Source organism: Zophobas morio, unplaced genomic scaffold (genome assembly GCF_036711695.1).
Source record: "Zophobas morio isolate AGI-343-1 ecotype UQ-CSIRO unplaced genomic scaffold, CSIRO_AGI_Zmor_V1 ptg000012l, whole genome shotgun sequence".
NCBI classification, from domain to species: domain Eukaryota; kingdom Metazoa; phylum Arthropoda; class Insecta; order Coleoptera; family Tenebrionidae; genus Zophobas; species Zophobas morio.
Window position 1 is genome coordinate 4675694 of NW_026972117.1, and position 24422 is coordinate 4700115.

The 24422-nt window shown below is 36.8% G+C and overlaps 1 protein-coding gene across 1 annotated transcript in view; it reads right to left on the minus strand.

Moving 5' to 3' along the window:
- Nucleotides 1-2308: 2308 nt before the first annotated feature.
- LOC135127673 (homeobox protein caupolican) overlaps nt 2309-24422 on the minus strand; it is a 56058-nt gene continuing 33944 nt past the window's right edge. Inside the window, exons 3-5 of the mRNA XM_064054210.1 lie at nt 19220-19329; nt 4744-5042; nt 2309-3427 (exon numbers count right to left, since the gene is read on the minus strand). Of these exons, the coding sequence (XP_063910280.1) occupies nt 2769-3427; nt 4744-5042; nt 19220-19329 (1068 nt within the window). The 3' untranslated portion in view covers nt 2309-2768. The remainder of the gene's footprint in view (nt 3428-4743; nt 5043-19219; nt 19330-24422) is intronic.

Consider the following 24422-nt stretch of genomic DNA (forward strand, 5'->3'; position numbering starts at 1 on the left):
ATCAAGGTTCTCGAAATCTTCGAAATTCTTGAAGTTTTTGAAGTTCCCCACATTCTCAGTGTTTTTAAAGTTCTTAAAATTCTTAAAGATTTTAAAGTTAAAGTCGTTTTTAAAGTTCTTCAAGTGCTTGAAATCATATTTCAAGAATTTGATCATAGATTTCACAGTTAACAAAGTTCACGAATCTTTGAATTTTTAAAGTTCTCTAAATTCTCGAGGTCGTCGAACTTCTTGAGGTTGTCTAAGTTTTCAGAATTCTCAAAGTTTTCAATGTTTTTAAAGTTGTTAAAATTCTAACAACCGAAAAATCAAAAAAATTAAAATTTAAAGAATCGATAAATTAAAATATCAAAAAATTGAAAAATTCCCAAAACTGAAATGTTAAAAAATACAGAAATCAACAACTCGAAAAATCGGGAAATCGGAAATCCGAGATGTCGAAAAATCAAAAAAGGAGTATTAAAAAATTTAAAAACAGGTAATCGAAACACTGAAAAAAAACGAGAAATCGCAAAATCTCAAATTTCAAAACTCGAAAAAGTGAAAATTCAAAAAAATGAGGAATCGAAAAATTGAGAAATCCCAAATCTGAAATGTCAAAAAATTGGAAAAGCGAAAAACTGAAAAACAGAGAAATTGAAATAGCATTAAGTCAAACAATCGAAAAATTAAAAAATTGAAAAACCGAAAATTTTAAAAATTGCACAATTGAAAAACCGTAAGTAAAAATCGAAAGATTGTGAAATCGAAATATAAAAAAATCGTATTCTCAAAAAGTTGAAAAATCGAGACATTAGAAGATGAAAAAACTGAAAAATCTACGATTTAAAAATTCGAAAAATTAAAATTACAAAAACCGAAAAATCCAGAACTTAAAAAAATTACCAAAATTGAAGTTTGAAAAACTGGAAATAGAAATCATAAATCGAAAAATCGGGGAAATTGAACAATTGAAAAATTAAAACATTAAAATATCGTGTCATCTAGAAAATGAACCGAACAACTGAATAATCTAAACTCAAAAGAAATTAAAAATCGAAAAATTGAAAAACAATCAAAGTAAAATCAAAAGCAGACGAGTCGAAAAATCGAAGGGCTGAGAAATCGAAACATCAAAAATTTCAAAATCTTAGGTTTCAAAATTCGAAGAATTGAAAAATTGAAGAACTGAAATTGAGAGTAATCGAAAAATCGAGAAATTAGAAACTGAAAAAAAAATGGTGATTCGAAAAACCCGATATTTAAAAAATCGAGAAGTTAAAATGTCGAAAAATCCGGAAATCTAAACATCAAAAAATTGAAGAATTGAAATATTGAAAAATTCCAAAACTGAGTATCTAATTGAAAAATCGGGAAATTAAAAATTGAGAAATTGAAAAATCGAAAAACTGAAAGCTCGAAGAAAAATTGAGAACTGAAAAAATAATCGAAAATCGAAGAATTGAAATATTGAAAAATTCTAAAAATGAATTATCGACAAATTAAGTAATAAAAAAATTGAAAAATCGGAGAAAATTTGAAGAATCGAAAAACTGAAAGATCGAGAAATCGAGAATTCGAAAATGCGAAAATTTAAAATTAATCTAATAACTGTAAAATTGAAACATCGAAAAATTGAAAATCAGAAAAATCTTCTGAAATGTCGGGAAAATGGGAAAATCAACAACTCCAGAAATCGAAAATTTAAAAATATCGAGAAATTGAAGAACAAATAGATTGAAAAATCGAAAAATTGAGTGATTTATTTTATTAAATTTATTTCATCTATCGAAAAAAAATCTGTCGCCTACGAGTTTCAATCGGTCAACCCTCGGTTGTAAAGCGGGAACATTACTACAGCGCCACGCCTACTATAACTTGGTTAAACAATAAACAAATTTAACAATAGTAAACAAAATCAAGATAGATTCGTAAACCACAAATACAGGAGGAGTATACTATTTCATACAATTGTGGTGATGTTAATTATGCAACATGATGACCACCATCACATTGTTGATGGGGATGGTTAGTCAAGTTTTGGTTGGAGTTTTACAATCTACCTGATATTCCTAATATAAATACAAAATTTGACAACAATCGGTCCAGCAGTTTCGGAGATGGCGTATCTAATAAAAATCGACGCAGACGACGGACAGACAGACCGAAACGGGAGATCACTTTTTTCGTACTCTAGGGGTTACCTTAGATCCAGCACTTACCTATCAAGTTAATCTGGTTTAATCAAGAGCAAGGTTCTTCGGTGTCGCAAGTTTCTTCTTCTTTCGGTCCAAAAGCAGCACTTGGTTCAGGAAATAAAAGCCAATAATAAATAATGAACGATTTACTTTATTGCAGCGTCAACACACGATCGGATAAAATGGAAATATAAATACAATGTTAGACTGCATGATATGTCTGCTGGAAAAAATACTCGTGTGTGGTGAAATTTGTATAGTACAATGAATACAGCATAGTAATTTCCACGTATTTTGTTTTGAATGTATATTGTTCTTAATATTACACATTATAATAACAAATATCTGCTTACATTTCTAAACTAATTACATACATAGATACAAGTTTTTTATACTGCTGCCTCCGGCAGTCGCTCTATTTACAAAAGACCTAAGGCGAAGACTGTCCATGCGCCCGCAAACTAAGGAACCGAAAGGTATATATCACATTTACTGTACAGCACACTACGGGTATCAGCGTCTCTTATTGTCCACGTTGGTCATGCACGTTGCCGAGGTAGATCATGGCCGCGAACCCGCCGCCGCCGCCGGTCAGGCCTTGTTCAGCGCCACCGGCTTGAGCGGCGTCTCCGAGCCCGAGGACAGCGAGCTCGTCGAGGACGGCGACAGCCGCGAGCTGCTCGTCAGCCCCAACGGCAGCCCCTGCCCGCTGTTGGATGCCGCCGCCGCCAGCGACGCCTTGGTGAGGCCCGCGCTCTGGTGGGCCACCAGGTTGGCCGCCCCCAAGCTCCGGTACGTCTCCAGCAGGGTGGCGTCGGGCGCGCCGCCGCTGCCGCCGGGCCCGGCGGGCGCGTACAGACTCCGGTAGAAGTCGTGGGGGCGGGCGTAGGGCGCCGTGTGCAGACCCGGCGGCGGCAGCCGCCCGGCCAACGACGGCACGAGCCGCCCCGCCGCCGTTGAATACAGCGACGAGGCGGCGGACTGCGGCGGCCCGTCGCTCTCCTTGCTCGCCATGTCCGCGAGGGACCAGATTCGGGGCTTGGAGGTGACGGAGGCGGAGATCTGCGGCGGCGAGCCGGACGACCGCGGCGGCAGGAAGGCGGGGTGCGGGGGGCGCTCGTAGCACTCGGGACTGTCGGGGCCGCTGTCCGGGCGCGACTCGCTCCACTCGCTGGCGGTGTCGGGCGCGAGGCGCGAGTGCGGCTGCCGGTCGCCGTCCTCGCTGGAGGCGGTGCCGGAGTCCTTGGAATCTGTAACAAGGGCACGGTTAGCACTCTTAAATTGTATAATGCAGGTTATGTATAGCGTTCTTATAAATGATGTAGGTTATGAAAACGTGCCGCCTCTCACTTTACTAAATGCCGAAGGACTTACAACAAATACCACACGTATCTGTATAACTGGTGGCCTAAATGCTCATATTTTGGTAACAAATAAAAGCTAATTTATTACGATAAAAAGGAACAAAATTATTTCGGTTACACATTACAGTAAATGTTGAAAATAATCACCATTTTGTTTAAAGCAGGTGTTCACTCTCTCTTTAATTTCAAAAATATTCTGTACAATCCTTTCGTCAATACTTTGGATTCATTGTTTAATTTCATGTTGCAACAGGAACTCCTGACTGCTGAGGAAATCTTGTCAAAGATATTTGATACTTCCTTAGATACTGAAGGTCTTCCTGGAGATTTCTCTTTGTCGACACCGTCAGTTCAAACAAATCTGTTGATTATATCTCTAATGTGAGCCTCTAACGTTTCTTGAATTATCAAATCACGGTATTTGGCCAGATATTCTTGCTTACAAGTCTTTACAGAATACACAACTCTTCGTTTACTAATGTCCCATTGCGATAATAAGACATAACAGTGAAAGTGTGTTCTTCAACACAATAAACTTAAATTTTGTTGTTTTTCTGTAATTCACACTCGAAAAACGTTAAAACAATAAAAACAAGATTTAAATCCATGGCTAACCTCGCCTTCAGAATCATTTATATATATAAACCCTGTATGTATAATGTAGGTTGGAACACATTTCGATAACTATGTGGAACACAATAATATCATACTTGCAAGATTCGAAGAAATACGAAAATTAGACTCGGGTTTTTACGACTCCATACCACTAGACTAGGTTTCAAGTAAAAAATTATGAGCGGGCTTTCTAGGGTATTGTGAAGTATCTCAATGGTGATGTAGCACATTTTGGTGGATGTTAATCTGTTTTCTTTACCTGGTGTTTTATGGTGCAAATGTATTTTGTTTTAATTTTTAATTGCGTAGTTTGAGTAGGTTTTAAAGGTACACATTATACCAGTAGCTGTATTTTCCATATCAATATGAATAACCGTCATTTATTTTTTTGGAGGTTTAACTTCCGGGAGTCAAAATAGGCTATTTTTGAAAGTATACAAATTTCAAGGTTTTTTTCCAAGATAATGATGGTCCAAAAAAAAATGATGGTTTTTCATATTTGTTCCTTAAAAGATCACCCTCAATTTTTTTTTTCATCAAATTCAAGATTATTAAGTCCTATCCAGTAGAAACCGAGATCAATTTACCTAGAAGGTCCTTTCCGTCTGTGCTCTTGTGGTCGTCGTCGTCGTTATTGTTATCTTCGTCCTCCACCCTGTTCCTCGGCTCCCAAGTCATCTTGTTCTCCTTCTTCAATCTTCTCCTCGCGTTCGCGAACCATGTGGAGACCTGCGTCAGCGTCATCTTGGTGATGATCGCGAGCATGATCTTCTCGCCTTTGGTCGGGTACGGGTTCTTCTTGTGTTCGTTGAGCCATGCCTTGAGAGTACTGGTCGTTTCTCTGGTCGCGTTTTTTCGACGCGCACCGTTGAGATCCATGCCATATCTGGAACAAAAATTTAATTGTTTTAAAGCGTGGAAACATTACACACGTCTTGTAACAATGACTATTCACACATTACAATGGGAACGAGTCGTGAATATCAATTTGACTTTATTGTTTATCATTTGGGTTTATTAAGCGTGTAGGTCTATCACGACCGCGATTTAATATGTACGTTGCGTAATGTCGTACCAAAAAAAGCGGCGAGGCGCAAAGAAGGCATGTTTAACGAGAGCCACCGGGAGAATGTGTTGCTCGTTGCAAAGGAACATGCATTTTAACTCAGGGTGTTGCTTCCTTTAACTGTTTTTAGAACCGCTCCGGAAAAATAACGTTAATTGAGTGCTTATTCTTGCACGGAACGCAGAAACTAATTAGAACGTTTGGCAAAATATGGCGTATGGAATTTACTCATTGTGAGATTTGATATAATTGGTGCTTCGAGCCTTACGAGTTGGTCGGCTGTACGTTGACCCGTGAGAAGGAAGTACGAAAAGAACGAAAATGTTATTAATCCATAGAAGACATAATTCTACAATGGAAAATTTGGAAAAACATCTGATTGTTTAAATCAAATAGGCACCAGACAACCATCCTGCCATGTGTGCTCAGATCGAACACCTTCGACGCCCTCCCCAATCTCCCCGATCTGTCAGGCATATCAAAAGGAGCCCGACGAGGCAGCATTTGATTATTTTTTGCAGCAAACAAGAGGCAGACATGTCGCGAAAAAGGGGAGGGTTATAGATGGGAAATTAATAAAGCTGTCAGTTATCAGCGGAGCGACGCATCCGTGCGGAACATTTCAATCTGATGAGCCTCAGAGCAGCGTGATGTTTGCAGACGCAAATGACGTTCACAGCGTTCATTTTAAAATGCACAACGAGGGATGATTTTAAAAATCAGCAGAGTGGCATGCCAGGTTCCGTCGCTCCCTGCTGATCGCATTATCAGTTTGTTTCCATAGCAATTGCTAATCGGAGTGCGCCATGCGGATTGCTTCCGCTCGGAAAAGTGCCAATGAACGGCGTCGCGACGCGGGTGCGCGCGTCGCGGCGAGGTGCATCTTCGGGATTGCGACAGGAGAGACCGCGGAAAAAATCTGTTCTGTCCATTAGGTGTCAAAGCGGGGTGGGTAATGATGAGTTTCCAAAATACGTCATCGAGACTACATGATGGACTAGAAGGTCTTGAACTTGAAGGACTCTTCTTTTCAGCGCTGGAACGGCTGCGATTCAGGGGATGGGCGTTCCATGGGTGTCGGACAACGCGACGAGTCCAGTCCGGGTTTTAAAAGTTGCAGGAGTTACGTGTATGAATAAAACACGTATCTTTCGGGTGTGAAATGCGAATGCCATGTCGGACAACGCATCGATTACCTGTCTGCAGATCCCCGCGGATGTCGCGGTGATATTGCCGGATTGCGACGCCCTTTATTCATACCCGACGTCATATTAACACTCCTTGTCGTCTGTTGCCTCTGACACCTTTTGTGTGAAAGATTTCAGCGCGCCGTCGAGGGAGATTACAACAAATTTTCGCTCCAAGGCTGGGTCACGGGTGCCCATCTGAATTAATAAAAAGGGGAAAGGCGAGATCAAGAATGGGGATTTCGTGCTCTTATTGTCGGACTAGAGTTGTGCAATCCGCATTTTATCTTCCGGCGTATTGCAGTTGCTTTGTCGTCAAAGTGCATACTGCGTCTTTCTGTTGGGTATAGCTGGGTTGCAGATCAAATCCTACGCAAGCACATCTTACTTATTTATTTGTTTAAACGGTTATTCTCTTGTCTGATGAGCCTAATAAAAATCTGCACAGACGGCACATAGACAGACATACGGAAACACGAAACATCGAGAAAACATGGAAATTATTAGTCACCGGCTAGATTCTTTAAGCTTACGCTCGGGAAGTAAGTAAAAAGGCATGAAAAAACTCAGCACAGCGGCATTAGACGGAAGTCCCAGCAAGCACTGCCTCCGTGTACTTCCACAGTACCCTCACTTACGTTTCCTCTGCTTTTTTCCTTAATTGCCGTAATTAATTTAATTTCCAGCGAATAAAATAGTCATATGTGTCTCAACCGGAAGCTCCGCGCTGAATGTTACCGTTTTTGTCAACAGTCACCTGCACCCATTACATAACCACCGACTCCGCTCAGCCTTCCCATTACAATTAACATTAATTAAACGAAATCGTTGACACATTTCAAAAACTAGGAAATTCCTATTACTAGAAATGTTTTTTAACCCACCACTATTGCGGACGACCGAGTCCGATCACCCCACGTCTCCACACTAAGAACCTCCGCAATTAGCCTCGCGTCATTAGCGCTTCACCTACTCTCCCCTCGTTCGCGGGACCCCGCTCTAATTATATTTCGGTTGCCATCGCCCCATGTAAATTAGTCGTGATGCATCGATATTTAATTACGTTTTTGGGCATTTTCTAGCCGGATTTTCCGACAGAGTGGATAATCCGTCACAGGGCAGCGGATGTATGTAAATGTTGGTCGGCAGATGGGTCCGTATGTTTATTCGTGTAGAAATGCGTGGCTCGGATTGCACCTGGCGGCGATCCACGGGCCTCGTTAACAGCGAAATGGCTTATCGGTGCGCGGATCGGCCTTATCGAGACCATCGCGAAGAGCTTAATGTTACCTTATACATAACGCGTCTCCGGGGCTGTCAGGGAGGCTCCAGAGCGTGGGAGATGAAGCACGGGAGCGGGAGGATGGGGAACCTGAAGGTGCTGCTTGAGAGACGAAACGCAACCAGAACTAGTTTACGTGCCCATCGGCTACAAACACCCACGATGAAATGTGTTCCTTAAGAGGAGTCACTAGATGTGGTATTATCAATTTTTTCCTTTTGAGTTTTGTAAGTTGAAAACAGTGGTGCACACCGCGTTCCGAAATTTCCATAAAAAATTCAAACATTTTAAAACATACATGATGCAACAATTTCAACATACATGGAAAATTGTTATTCTACATTGAAGGTCTATTGTCTGCCGTTTGTCATAAATTATCATTACTTTTCAATATCAACTTACGATGGTTTTATTACCCACGTCCCGTAATTATCTATCTATCTCTTTCGCTCCTCTCAATTCAGGTAGATTTGAGGAAGAATTGCTGGGCAACAAATGGCGCCTAAATGAAAATTGCCCATCTAGTGTTCCACCGCGTTAATTTTGCCATCCAGCACAGGCAAAACCGATGGTCCCCTTGACCGTTCGCCGCCTCCTGCTTATTATTCCATCGATCATTTCGGAAGTAGGCATTTGTCATTTCCTGGTGGTCAATGGTCATACCGGCGATCAATCAATGTTTATAGCATGTGCGTATATGGACGCGTCGGACATGGGACGCTGGTCCGTGCGATGCCCTCGCACGTGGACGGAAGAGCCACCAATTACATGTCATTGTCACACCGGTAACTACAGTAACGACAAGCCGATTCTTCTCCTTACAGGCTCATTGCGGCTGCATGTTGAATGTCTATTAGGAGTGAGTCATGGGCCACGACCGGCATGCAGATTTAGTGTTATTGCATACGTGATTGATTCCAGTTAGACGCCGTGCAAGCCAGGGATTACCGCTAGTGTGGACATAAATCGCTGATAAACCAACTGGCTTAATCGTTTAATGGACTCTCTCGGCAACCACTTCTTGATTTTATGTACAGGTTTGTAGAACAGGGACTGGCGGCTACCGGCGGCTGAGCGGCCACTGGTGCGAGCCGAAAGGGTAAATGCCTGCGGTGGTGGCAGCGGTGGGATTTTTGGACACGGTTTCCGCACAGTGCTGTGCTTGTAGAATTTTTTTTCGGTTCTACGTCAAAATGCAATCATAGCTCATGTGTTTAGTACTCAAAATTATGCTACACTGCATCTTCACTTAATAAACGAAAAAAAAAATGTATAAAATTATATTTTCGTGTTGTTGCCACGTAATTTTGTTTGCGTGTTTTGATTTATATTCTAGAGATGTCATTAAGACGAAACCGGTTGCTGCAACTGTACGTTTTTAATATCACAGTGACGAATAGTTTTGCTCAATTATATTTATTTCTACTACTGGAGCGTCAAATTTTATATCGCACAGTTGGTAATACGATCGCCACCAACAATTTAAAGACGTCACCTCAAAATTTTGTATGGTAAATGATGCTTAAATTTGATAAAATAACAATTTTATACTTGTGGTTGATGAGTCTGCCTTTATTTTTACCCTTGGCATTCATTGTATAATAACCTTTTATATATTATACGAGGAACATTCATCAACTTCTGTCCGCTCAGCTCACGTGGTTAGGCGCTTGGTAATAACGCGAAGGTCGAGGGTTCGATTCCACTGTGACATATACTATGTATTTTTTTTTTTCTAAAAAACTAGACTTGTTTGATTGTAGTTTCAAGGGTGAGAGACGTTCCGTCTGATATAACTTGAGACCAATTTTTTCTCTATGGTTTTGGGTGATTCTGCTTATCTTAGCCTTTTTGTTCTTCTTCTTCAAACATTTAATCAGTCCTTTCGGAATTTTTTGTTTCTATACTTTTTACCTCCACCCAAACTTAATCAACTAGAATGTTATGCTTTTGTGCTGCAGTCGAAAAGTCAACGGTTTTATTTTATTTTCTCCCTCGTCTTTAAAAACTCAAACGTGTGCTATATTGTTTTAATATAATTTATCACATTAACAGTGAGTAATAAATAGTTTTCATCACATTTTTCGTCCCACACTTTTTCTTTAGACATTTTTTAAAGATTTTTATTTTTGTCTGTTTTAGCAAAATAAGGAAATTATTGTGGATACATCAGGTGAGGTCAGATCAGGTCAGGTCAAGTCATGTCATCTCATCCCAGGTGAGTTCACATAAAGTTAAGCCAGGTCAAGTCGGGTCATTTAGTCAATGTTAAAAATTCGTTTAATAGAAAGGTGAATACATTACAAAATTTTTGAAAATGCACATTTTAAACATCACAGTTCTCATAAATTTACAAAAACAAAAATTTACTAAAATTTTGCATCAATAATATTAAAATATAATATAATAAAATACAATTAAAAAAAAAAACTGTGTGTCAAAACTTAATTTTTTTTAGTAGATCACAATGAAGCATTTTAAAAATTGTATAAGTCTATACAATGAGGAAAGATTAGCATATTTGATCGTCGAAAGAAAACTTTAAAACGAATATACAGGGTGATTCAGAACATTACCGCATAATTTTAATGGCGAATTATACGTCAAAATGGAGAAAAAAGTTCTAGCAAAACCATGATCATTTGATTTTTAAATTTGTTAATTTGTTGTCAAAACTACTTTCCACTACCCGTAATTTTATTAGCAAGAAAGTGCGTAAAACCTTAAAACACATGGTTTTCTTGATTGTTGCAATTGATTTGCCTTGGAAGTGTCATTATTACATATTTCTTTGGTAAACCAAAGTAAGGGAGAGTAATTTTGATCATTCACGAGATTTTAAAATTCTCCGATATCCATATTTTAACGAATTGTTCGTTTCCTCATTCGCATTATTTGGTAATTTTTTTGTCACATGATTCTTTACTAAAATTATGCAATAGTGCTCTCAATCATCCTGTATAATGTAATAAAATGATGACATTGCGTTTAACAGTTTTTAAGGTTTGAAATTCCAAAGTTCAAAAAAATTCTAGTAGTAATATTAAATATTAACAAAACTATAAAAAAAGTTGACAAATTGTCCATACTTTTTGTGTGAAAATGGTTTAAATATTGATGACTAAATTTTATGAAGAACAAGAAATCAGAAACTTGTCAATTTTGTTGGTTTACAAAATACATAGAATTTGGTGTCGTCAGTAGTGTAAATATCCTCTACCTTTAAAAGTACCTTAATACTGTGTGGCATTTGCATGTTAAAAGTAATTAACAAATGGAAATCGCACATTTGATGTTTGTTTTCGTTGTTTTAACAACTGAAATTATGTGTTATTTATATGTATCTTGCGATACTCGAAATGTACGTACCATTAAAAATAGTGTGATGTTTACTTTACATTCTATTGTTGTTGCAACCAGTAATAGCCATTATAAAGTACTTTGCGACATGAATTGTAATTTACTGTTTAGATGAAAAAGTTACTTAATTGTTGTACATACTTCAAAATTGAAACTGCGAACCCAAGAGGTTAACCAAAATATAGCCAATTTTGTACTCATTTTTTTTTGGTTCCCGGAGCTTATAATTAACCAAAATCAGTGTATCGTTAGCGCGACTTGTGTAAAATTTATAAAACTCCTGTGACGTTTAAAAACCGTATACAGTAGGAGTCGTTAATTGGCTTCATTTTTCTTTTACTGTAAAAACTACTCAAACTTGCCATGAAATTACTCGGCTTTGTAACGTGACATCCGTGAACAAACACAGAACTTAGATCAAAAAATCGATGTTCACTGGCTTCCATTAATGGAACCGATTATAGATTGTGCATTATCGCCGATGTTGCTTTCAGCATCAGTAATCCTTTTGATAATGTCTACGTGCTTTGTGTTCACTTTGGCAACGTAACGGAATTGCAAATCTCAAACAACGTAAACAAAATGCGTATCAAGCGATGACGTCAAACCTCGAATTATCGTTAATTGTTCGACACCTTAAGCCATTTTTGTCAATTATTCGATCGATTACTAAAAAACAACACGGCCTTTGCTTCCTCTCAATATCGTTTTATCGTCCCAATAAAAATTGCAGTTCCATCCCGACCATAAAAACAACTATAAAATTATACATCGCCGTCGTCGTGTTACATTCGATTCCACGAGATTTCATACTTCTGAAATTACTTTCATGCAATTTAAACTCGGCTTTTGTTTACACCACGCTCGTGTGCGATTCTACGTCCGTCCGGCGAAGATTGATTTAGTTTCTTTTACTCGGAGCGGAAAATTGAAATTAGTACGGAATATTACGGTTATTTTCTGCTCTTCTGTCATCGCCAATCAGCCATGAAGACCAATGCTATGCATTTAGCACTCGCTGAAACAATGTTTCGTTCAGACTGTCCGACACTGTGTTAGTGCTCGGTTGAATTAGCGGATGTTGGAGGTAGGCCAGAATTAGGATAACAAATGTAGTGATTGATAGGCGTAACTTCAAAGGATAGTTTGTTGGTAGGACGACGGAAAAAAGATGGGGTCGTGGTGGCTATATTTAAAGAAGTGGGAATAAATAGAGGCGGCGATGGTGCGGCGGCCAGTGGCGGCGACAGGCTTTAAAACAGTACTACCCTGAAAAAGGTGTGGATTCACTGATCCATTATTAACCACACATAGGCAGACTCGAATCGTGCCTCTGCAATGTACGCAAAACTGTTGCCGTTTAGTATGTAGGCTGCCCGTAATGCACCCATAACCGGTTGTACTGTATTTTTAACTACAATTTAGACTTTAGATGAGTGTAGTTTATAGAAAGTGAGAAACTGAAAACTGTTCCAATGGAATTAAAAACTGCTACTTGTCCACGAAATAAATTATAGAATTATACGACAAGGAATCCACAAAAAATCTAGCAATTCCAGTTTAAAGACAACTTTTGATTTTGTTCTTTTTTGTTAATGAGACTGTCGCTTTTTAAAATGTTGGAGCTATTTTTTGTTGTACAAAGATACAAACCGTTACAAAATTTTTGGCGAAAATAAAAATTCCTTTCCACGATGCACGCAACTATGCCGTCACCCAGCGTGTTTGCTGGTGTACAAAAAATGAGCATAAAAACCATGTTCCTATTTACCCGCAAAATATGTCACGTAACGTGCCTCAGAGAAAAAGAACATACAGTTAATAACAAAGTTGAATATAGACGCCGCCACTGAAACTCCATAACTCAAAAAATTATAAGATTTTAGCAAATTTCGTTGAAGATTTAATCAAACCGAATGTTTATTACGCGGTCTTTGAAGTGACAATTCCGCGCCAACGTTCTATCAGCAGTTGTCCTGGTAAAAATAACAGGAACAGACAAAAGAAATGAAATATCATAACTTCGTCGTGTTTTAGTTTTTATTTTTAGCAGTTATTTATACTTTTCTCTTGTTTCACTCGTCAATTTTTTCTCGGTATCATAAATCATGCACCGCTTCCCCGCTTCTCGCGCCGCCACTGGCCCCCCGACTCCTCGTGAAGGTCGGCCGCCGAAAATCGCATGAAAAAAGCCATAATAAAACAATATTCCGAACAGAGTGGAGACATTTCCATAAATATTCCTCGCTAACAGTGTTTCGGCGAATGTTTTTCGGCACGCATTGTAAACTTGCTGCTCTTTCAAGAAAAACACCACCCCCATTATGGAATCTAGGCACGAAAATCCAGTGCGGTGGTATTTAGCAGAAAACAAACAATTTAACACGATATAAACAGCGCTGCGATAACCCTTCAACTGACCCAGAGGAGATCCCGTTTATATAAATTTCAATTAGTACCAGAGGAAATATTTATAAGGAACACACAGAGTGTTTTGTTGCAAAATACGGCCGCTGCGGAGCTCATACGTAATGCAGTAAGCGGAATGAGAGAGATTATGAGTGATGTGACGTGATTCTTTTTGGATTATCATAAATAAATTGCGCTCTGTGTGTGGCTGCTTCGGAGAAATGCAGCAATTAATTACGGAATTAGTTGCTGATATCTAATCGGTATTATGAGCCGGGATTCAATTAGCGAAAAAATAAACAAAGCGCTGAGTATGACTTTCAGAGTATTGCGGGTTGCGCAATCGGTCAGGCTGAATTCGTTTATATACGGGTCGTTCCAAATGAAAACACCAAATGAGTCCTGGTTTTGAAAACAAAAAGTGAGGGTGATCTTTTAGGTACCAAATATGAAACATTTTTCTTTAATGCTCCACTTTCTATCGGCTCCCCTGAAAAGTCTAAAGTTGTGTCACTTTCAAACTTTCTTAGTATGTGGATTGTAACTTTTTTTTCGATAAATGAAACAAAAATCTTCCCAAATCTCGTAATTCTTATCTAAATTTTATCAATTCTACCCATCCTTCAATAAAATTCAGATACGAAATCGAAAACGATAATTCCATTTCTTTTTTTTTTAATTTTGCCTTGTTTTTCTTAATACATATACGTAGTCTTCTTTTCGCAACATAAAACTTCAAACTTGTTCAAAATTGTAAATTTTCATACACAAATATGGATTTTGCAATTATGCTCCGCCCCTCTGTCTGACAATGAATGAAAAATTCATCACAACTGAGATGAGGGTGGGTGGGCGGGGCTTCTTTTTTTAATTTTTGTAAAGAAATATGGATTTATGCGAATTTATGGGGTAAGGGGTGAAAAGAAGAGCAAGGTACGATGGTATCAGAAGTGATAGTAAATATTGTAACGGGTTTTCGTATGAAGTAGAAGCAAATGGACAAAGCTAGCTTTTCAAAAAAGTTTTAGTACGCTAATAAGGTCAGCAATGACATTGTAAACTTGACGAATTTTTCCGAAAAAAATCTGTCTTCTATTGAATTTTTATAAACTTTTAAATTTAGTTACTTTTGGGGTGGGATTTCAAACAAGCTAAATAAATGTCGTTTCAGAAAAATTTTATGTAAATTTTTAATTTGTAATCAGACTTAGGGGCGGAGCTTATTTGCATCATCCATATTTCTTTGCAAAAATTTTTGAACACGATTGAAACATTTCAGTTTCTTGTTGAGAAAAAAAGATTACGTATATTAAAAAAAAAAAAACAAGAAACTAAAAGCAAGCCCCGCCCACCCGCCCTTATCTTAGTTCTGATGAATTTTTCATTCGTTGTCAGACAAGAGGGGCAGAGCATAATTGCAAAATTCGTATTTGCCTATAAACATTTACCATTTTAAAATTCCAAGTTTTTTGTTGTGAAAATAAGAGTACGTATATTAAGAAAAACAAGACAAAATGCAAGCCCCGCCCACCCACCCTGTCTCAATTGTGATGATTTTTTTTTATTCGTCGTGAGTCGGGGCTGGAGCTTAATTGCAAAATCCTTATTTTTCTACAAGAAATAATCATGTGAAACAAGTTCTTAGGTAGTTGTGGTGTTCAAAGAAAACTTTATGTACTAAATAGAAAAGGAAGCCAAAAATTAACACCCACCTATACCCGCCCCTATCTAAATTGTGGAAATTTCACTTGTTGTCAGACCGAGGGGTGGAGCTTATTTGCAAAATCCATATTTTTTTACATAAAGTTACAATTTTTAAACACGATTTCAGTTTTTTGTTGGGAAAAGAAGATTATGGATGTTTTTACAAAACGCAAAAAATAAGCCCCGCCCACCCACCCTCCTCTTAGTTGTGATGAATTTTTCATTCGTTGTCAGACAGAGGGGCAGAGCATAACTGCAAAATTCATGTTTGCCTATAAACATTTATCATTTTTTTATTCCAAGTTTTTGGTTGTGAAAATAAGACTAGGTATATTAAGAAAATAAAGACAAAATGCAAGCCCCAGCCACCCACCCGCCCTATCCCAATCGTGATTTTTTTATTAGTCGTGAGTCGGGGGCGGAGCCTAATAGCAAAAATCCTTATTTTTCTACAAGAAATTATCATGTGAAACAAGTTCTTAGGTAATTGTGATGTTAAAAAAAAACTGTATGTATTAAATAAAAAATAAAGGCAAAGATTAAGCCCTACCTATACCCGCCTCGATCTAAAAATTCTGTAAATTTCACTCGTTGTCAGACCGAGGGGCGGAGCTTATTTGCAAAATCCATATTTCTTTGCAAAAATTTACGATTTTCAAATATGATTTAAACATGATTTCAGTTTTTGTTGGGAAAATATTATCATGTATATTAAAAAAAAAAAAATAAGCCCCGCCCACCCACCCTCGTCTTAGTTGTGATGAATGTTTCATTCGTTGTCAGCCAGAGGGGCAGAGCATAATTGCAAAATTCATATTTGTCTATAAACATTTTGAAGTTTTAAGTTTTTTGTTGTAAAAAAAACACTACGTATATTAAGAAAAACAAAGCCAAATGCAAGCCCCACCCACCCGCCCTATCTCAATCGTGATGATTTTTTTATTAGTCGTGAGCCGGGGGCGGAGCTTACTTGCAAAATCCTTATCTTTCTACAAGATTTTATTATGTGGAACCAGTATCTTAGGTAATTTTGGTGTTCAAAGAAAACTATATGTATTAAATAAAACAGAAAGCCAAAGACTAAGCCCCACCTAGACCCGCCCCGATCTAAATTGTGTACATTTCATTCGTTGTCAGACTGAGAGGCGGAGCATAATTGCAAAATACATATTCCTTACAAAAATTAACCATTTCCTGTTGTGAGAAGACTACGTATATCAACAAAAGAAAACAAATTCGTCGAAAGTTGTTTCGACAGAACTTCCCTCGCTCCTGAAGTACAATGAAACATATCCAGCATTTTCGAGTTGAGTTTTTTCTTACACAATTTTGTGACGTCATCAACATTTTTGCAAGGACACGTATATCAACTTGAATTGATGCAGTGTAATACTAAAAATAACAGTATTGGCTTTCCCAAAATTTGATCATCAATTAAAAAACCCGACAAATCCAGCTCTTTAAAAAAATATATAAAATTTGATTTTACGATTTTCGTTTTGTGATAACCGCTGTAAAATAAAAACCAGAGGCTTAAATAACATCCCTTGTCCTTCAGCAGTAGGTAATAGCAATCTGAAACCCAAGTGTTTATACATCGAAAGAATGTCACGCAGAAGTTCGTGTTTGATTTGAATGAGTTTGTCTTCTCAAAACAGAGCTAAAATTATTAATTAAACCATAGTCGAACGAAATGTTCTGAACATTATAATTCTTATTTAATCATTATTATATAAAGACGTGCGTATTCTTCACATTTTCGAGAAAATGAGGTGACTCGTTCTTAATTTGCCCAATAAAAAATTTGGGATGACGTCATCAACATGGATAATTCTAGTCACAGCATCAAAGAAAAGTAGTCACAGCGTTATACCAATGCAAAAAAAGGAAACGGCCAAATTCGAACCGTGTCGGTAATAAAACGTTATTATACCTTGCAAACGTTTTTGAACGTTGAGCGAAAAAACTGAAGGTGGACTACTTTTTTTCGTGCTGTAGGGGTCATGAAACGTCGAGAAAACAAAAGTGCCCATTCGTCCAATGAAAGAAAGAACTGAAAAAATTTAGGAAAGTGTTAGGATCGTCGAGAGAACCTTGAAACAGGGGTAAGATGTCATCTACTAGAATTAATTTTGTCTGTAAATTGAAGATTTTTGTTTCATGTTATAGAAAAAAGTTGCACCGATAATAGGAGAGTTTGAAAGTGGCACAACTTCAGACTTCTAAGGGGTGCCGATAGAAGTGAAGCATTAAAATATCTTCCTCAATTTTTCTCATCAAAATTAAAAAACGTGCACTTTTTATTCAAATTTGGCGTTCTCATATGGAAGGATCCAGATTTATTATATATGCAATTTGTCAACAAAGAAAATCCAGAAGCGTGTATTGTGGGTTGCGGCACCGCCAGGCTGTATACAAAGGGTTGAATTTTTTTTTCTTCGAGCTGGTTGCGTTTCAATTAAAACACTCTAATCTGATATGTTTTATTCAATATCGTGGGTGACGCGAACACTCCAGGGATTAGCCGAAGGCGAGTATCGAATGGCATAGGGGTGTCCCAGCTCGTTATCGCTCTAAATAATAAATGACATACATCAGGACGGCAGGCGATTTAGCCACTGGCGGCGGCTTCGTGGCCAACCCAAGACATTAACGCGTCGTTACTCACATCGAACGCCCTGCCTGAGAGGCCAGACGTGCGAGAATTGCGTCAGATGATGAAAAAACGTAAAATAAACGTCAGGTTTCGCCGAACGTAAATATAACGTATAGTTTTCGTAGTCGGAGCAGCGATGAACGTGATTTACGTATATTAAACGTTGACGGTTTAAGTGCGCATGTTAATTAATGTTGGAAATTTTTTGCCGCAACTTATGAAAAATCGTGAGTTACATGTTTAACCAATACATTATGCTTCCGTTGTATTTTGACGCATAAATTATTTCTGGCACGAAAGCCTTTAATTTTTGTTTTGGTTTAACCAACATCGACATTTCGTTTACGGCTCAATTAACCTATATTTTTATTTCGACATGAAAGGTTACCTTTTCATTTTAACTAACATTAACTATGTAAATGGTGCGATAAATATGTGAAAATGTACAAATTTTCGAATTGTTTTTAAACGAATTTGGTATTGTATAATTACAGTTGGGTAAAAAACCAAATTCATCACAAGCAACGTTTATTTGATTTTTTTAAATTTGTCGTTAAATATATACTACCTGGCAATTTGAACATTAACGCTTTTTTTAAAACGAATAAAATATAAAAAAATCAAAAAAAGTAGATATTTATGTTAAATACAGCATAAATAAAATTCATTTGACAGTTTTATTTTTGGCAGATTTTAAAAAATTTCGGGGGTCCTTTGTTTTGTTTTTGAAAGACTTTAAACTACTCTGTAAAAAAACAGTTTTAAACAATGTTCAGAGCCTTTGTTTTCTTTATGTGAAAGATCTTGGAAATCCCTAATATATTTTTTAAGAAACTGAAAAATTTTGAAGGCTCTTGTTTTATTTTTGAATCTTAACGTTTCGGAAACATGAGATGGGCTATTATTTTCTGACGCCGTTGCAACGTGTCTGCGACTTTGTTAACACCCAAAAACACGCCCACCGACTTAAATCTATCGATTTTGACATAAATCATCCCGCGGCGAATACACGTGTTTGCTATAAACTCCAGCCCTCAACTGGGTTAATGGTACAGGAAGAGAAAAATGTCGAATGTGCGAGTCGATTTTGACGAACAAGGACACGTATAATGAGATAACAACGGAGAACGTACAAATCGTACACGGGTCGTGGTTTTAGCGACCAATTTGTTGACATATTTCGTTCTTGTCGAATTTGAAAAAAGCGTTTCCGCGCTGAAATTCGCTTTCGGTTAAAACGTGAAACCTGTCTTATCGAGAATCGGATTTGTTACTCAACTCTCGATGCATTTGCAACAATATAGAATCCGTTCTCGAAAACTGGAAAAAATGTGGAGAAAGAGCGACGGCGCCAAGCTTCGGCTTTAAAAAACAATTCCATTACTCAGAGATAACTCACCCATTAAATGGATATCCTGCGAAGGCGGTATCGTAGGGATGATAAACGGAAGGGTAGGGCCATGTCGCAGCCCCAGCTGCCAAGTTTTCTTTTAATTCTAAACCGGCAGCCTGTAAAAAAAAGTACAAAGGGAATTAGTTCTGTGTTTTGGCGACTGTTTATATGTTATGTCAGCGCTTGAAAATAAATTTATTATCAATTACTGAAGTGCTAATAAGTCATTATTTATGGAGTTGTCGACAATTATTTCAATGAAATGTGGCACTTTTATCGCGCTAACTTGGTCACTTTGGACTTGCTTACGCTGACCTGTGAACTACAACGCTAATTGTGTTATCGAAGAAAACATATCCATATTTTATATCAATTTATTGGATTCAGTGCGGACGATTGTTGTGGAGAAGATATAAATATTAATCGACGATTATTTATTGTCGGTTTAATGACTGCATGGCTCCTTTGAAAGTCATACATATGTTCGAGGCTTTGTTCGGAAATTAAAATTTACGGACGCTCGTACGCTGATTTAATTGCTACAATTGTTTCAATCCAGTCCTTTGACTTTTATAGATATTGATTAACATATAATAACTACATATTAGAATTTTATGTTTATTGAATTGTTTGCTTTGCTTCAGGCGTAATCTTTACAGAAAAGGATTGCAGCTGGGATTATTGCTACAATCATAAAATTGATATTTATTCATTTGTTACATATTCTTCTTTATCTGTAATTTAATAATCCACTCAAATTATTTTACGTATATGAATTATCCTGTAAAATATTTATAAATTCAAACTTAATAATAATAATTGTGCGACGGACTTCTCCCACATGGTGGTAAAAGGCTAAAACTGATATAAATAATAAAATATCATCTAAAATGTATTTCTTCCTCTCCACAAGATTCATGACGTCATGTAAAAAAAATAAATACGCCTGGAATGCTTCAGAAATGTCACTTCATTTTATCCACGAAAATGTTAAAAAAGCTCAACAAAGTGGAGATTCTTTTATAATTTCGTTTTGGCACCATTATCTACTGCTAGCAAGATTAGGGGCTGAAAAAAATTATTTTTTAATCGATCTCGACGTATTTATTTAATCATTTTTATGTCTTTTGTGATTTGAGGTAGCAATTAGTTAATTTTGATGGCTACTTCAGTTGAAGAGAATAACAGTGCTTCGTTTTTCGCTTTCTAAAACAATCTTCGGATTTTAATTCTGTTTCTTCTTTTCTGCTTCATTTGATGAAATTGCTGCTAAATTTGATTGTTTTCCTTTTTAGAAGTAGCATAATGCGGTTCCTCTCCATTGAAAAATGTCTATTTTTCGTCTTTTTACTTTCCGAGCGTCTCCCGTTTCCGTCCGTTCGTCCGTCCGTCCGTCCGTCTGTCTGTATCCATTTTTATTAGACACGTAATCTCCGAAACTGCTGGACCGACTGTTGTCAAATTTTGTAGTGTGTTAGAAATATCATGTAGATGGTTAAAAATTGCTAGCCAAAATTTGGCTAAACATGAGCTAAATGTGATACAAAAATATACTCCTATACTTGTAGTATAGAAATCCGGTTTCAGTTTTTTCGCTAAATATTCAAATTTTTGCGAAAACAGTACAATAACGTTATATTACCACCACGAGAAATATGAGCTCGTGGCTCAGTGGCTCAGTGACTCAGCAGCTGACCCCATTTTCTGGAGAACGTGAAAAAATGCACGTCTTTATATAATAATATTAAAATAAGAATTATAATGTTCGATTATGGTTTAATTAATAATTTGTCCTCTGTTTTGAGAAGACAAACTCATTCAAATCAATAGAAAAATATGTATTTTGCAATTACGCTCCGCTCCTCGGTCTAACAACGAATGAAAAATTCATCACAATTGAGATCGGGGCGGGTGGGCGGGGCTTACTCTTTGTTTTTCTTTTAATATGCAGAGTTTTCGTTCAACAACAGGATAGTTAAACATGTTTTCAGTTTCTTATTGGGAAAAGAAGACTTTGTATACTAAGAAAAAATGGACAAAATATAAGCCCCGCCCACCCACCCCGTCTCAATTGTGATGAATATTTTATTCATTATCGTGAGCTGAAGGGCGGAGTTTAGTTGTGTAAAATCCTCATTTCTTTCTAAGAAATTACCATATGACATGTTTTTAAAAGGGTCGATTTAAAAAAAAAATATATTGATGTTATAATTAAGACTCCACCCTTCGGTCTGATTAGGAATAAAAAAACTCATCATAATTGAGACCGGGGCGGGTGGGTGGGGCTAAATCTTTGTTTTTTTTTTTTAATATCAAGAGTTTTCTTTTAAAAATAGGATTCGTATATTAAGAAAAAACGGACAAAATATAAGCCCCGCCCACCCACCCCTTCTCAATTGTGATGAATATTTTACTTATTATCGTGCGCTGTAGGGCGGAGTTTAGTTGAAAAATCCTCACTTCTCTATAAGAAATTACCATATGAAATATGTTGTTAATAGGGTGGAATTTTTAGAGAAATATTGATGTTACAATTAAATTCCGCCCTTCGACCTGACTTTGGAACAAACACTCATCACAACTCAGAACGGAGCGGGTGGGGGGGCTTAATTTTTGTTTTTTTTTTTTAATATATAGTTTTCTTTCAACAGAATAGTTAAACATATTGTTGTCAGTTTCTTGTTGGGAAAAGAAGACTTCGTATATTAAGAAAAAACGGACAAAATATAAGCCCCACCCACCCACCCCTTCTCAATTGTGATGAATATTTTATTTATTATCGTGAGCTGAAGGGCGGAGTTTAGTTGAAAAATCCTCATTTCTTCACAAGAAATTACCATATTATGGAATATGTTTTTAAGAGTAGAATTTTTTAGAGAAATACTGATATTACAGTTAAACTCCGCCCTTCGGTCTGATTTTGGAATGAAAAGCTCATCACAATTGAGATCGGGGCGGATGGGCGGGGCTTACTCTTTGTTTTTCTTTTAATATGTAGAGTTTTCCTTCAACAGCAGTATAGTTAAACATGTTTTCAGTTTCTTGTTGGAAAAAGACTTCGGATATTGAGAAAAATATGGACAAAATATAAGCCCCGCCCACCCACCCCTTCTCAATTGTGATGAATAATTTATTTATTATCGTGCGTTAAAGGGCGGAGTTTGGTTGAAAAATTCTCATTTCTCCACAAGAAACTACCATATGAAATATGTTTTTAAAAGGGTAGAATTTTTTGGACAAATATTGATCTTACAATTAAAACTCCACCCTTCGGTCTAATTTGGAATAAAAAAACTCATCATAATTGAGATCGGGGCGGGTGGGTGGAGCTTAATATTTGTTTCTTTTAAATATCAAGAGTTTTCTTTTAAAAACAGGATAGTTAAACATGTTTTCAGTTTTTTGTTGGGACAAGAAGACTTCGTATATTAAGAAAAAACGGACAAAATATAAGCCACGCCCACCCACCCCTTCTCAATTGTAATGAATATTTGACTTATTATCGTGCGCTAAAGGGCGGAGTTTAGTTGAAAAATCCTCAGTTCTCCACAACAAATTACTATATTATGGAATATGTTTTTAAGAGTAGAATTTTTTACAGAAATGCTGATGATGCAATTAAACTCCGCCCGTCGGTCTGATTTTGGAATGAAACATTCTTACAATTGAGACCGAGGCGGGTGGATGGGGCTTAATTTTTGTTTTTTTTTTAATATAGGTATAAAGTTTTCTTTTAACGGGATAGTTTAACAATATATTGTTGTCAGTTTCTTGTTGGGAAAAGAAGAGTTCGTGTATTAAGAAAAAATGAACAAAATATAAACCCCGCCCACCCACCCCTTCTCAAGTGTGATGAATATTTTATTTATTATCGTGTGCTGAAGGGGGAAGTTTAGTTGAAAAATCCTCATTTCTCTCCAAGAAAATACCATATGAAATATGTTTTTAAAAGGGTAGAATTTTTGTACAGAAATATTGATGTTACAATTAACTCCACCCTTCGGTCTAATTTTGGAATGAAAAGCTCATCACAATTGAGATCCGGGCGGGTGGGCGGGGCTTACTCTTTGTTTTTCTTTTGATATGTAGATTTTTCTTTCAACAACAGGATAGTTAAACATGTTTTCAGTTTCTTGTTGGGAAAAAAAGACTTCGTATATTAAGAAAAGTATGGACAAAATATAAGCCCCGCCCACCCACCCCTTCTCAATTGTGATGAATATTTTATTTATTATCGTGTGCAAAAGGGTGGAGTTTAGTTGAAAAATCCTCATTTTTCTACAAGAAATTACCATATTATGGAATATGTTTTTAAAAGGGTGGAATTTTTTAGAGACATATTGATGTTACAATTAAACTCCGCCCTTTGCTCTGATTAGGAATAAAAAACTCATCATAATTAAGACCGAGGCGGGTGGGTGGGGCTTAATCTTTGTTTTGTAAATATCTAGAGAGAGAAAAATTGAAAAAAGTGAAATTGAAAAAACAAAAAACAAAAAACTGTAAAATGGGAACATTGAAAAATTGTAAAAATGAAGAAAATAAAAAACTGAAACGAAAAATTGCAAATGGAAAAATTGAAAACTCGAGAAACTCAAATCGAAATGCAAAATGTAGAAAATGAATTGAAATTTGAAAAATTCAAGTTTGAAAACTCGAAAAAATGAAGATAAAAAAAATTTAAAATTGAAGAAAAAATTTAAGTCAAATAAGTTGCGGGAGTGTTATTTGCGCCACCGGTTTTTACTTTATATAGATAGGTTATCAGAAAACAAAAATTCCAAAAAAAAAATTATAATTTTTTGAAGTTCTGTTGAAATAACCTTCGACCAATTTTTCAGCTCACTGAAATCGTGTCGTAGTTTCAATTGTTTGGTTTGGTTTTTAGATTACTATTTCCTTTTTCGCTTCCTGAAAAATCTCAACAGAATAATGGTTTTTTGTTTCCTGAAAGAATCGTAAGAATCTCGATTAGTTATTTAGTTTTTCGCTTTGGGATTTTAATTCTGTTTCTTCTTTTCTGCTTCATTTGCTGAAATTGCTTGAAAGTCTGGTTGCTTTCTTTTTTGAAAGCACCATAATGCAGCTTTTCTTTCAAGGATAACCGTGCTTCATTTCATTTTTATACCATTTGCTGAAGTTGCTCCTTTTTAGAGGTGGCATAATGCGGTTCTCTAACGAAGAATACCAATTTTTCTTCTTTTTTCGC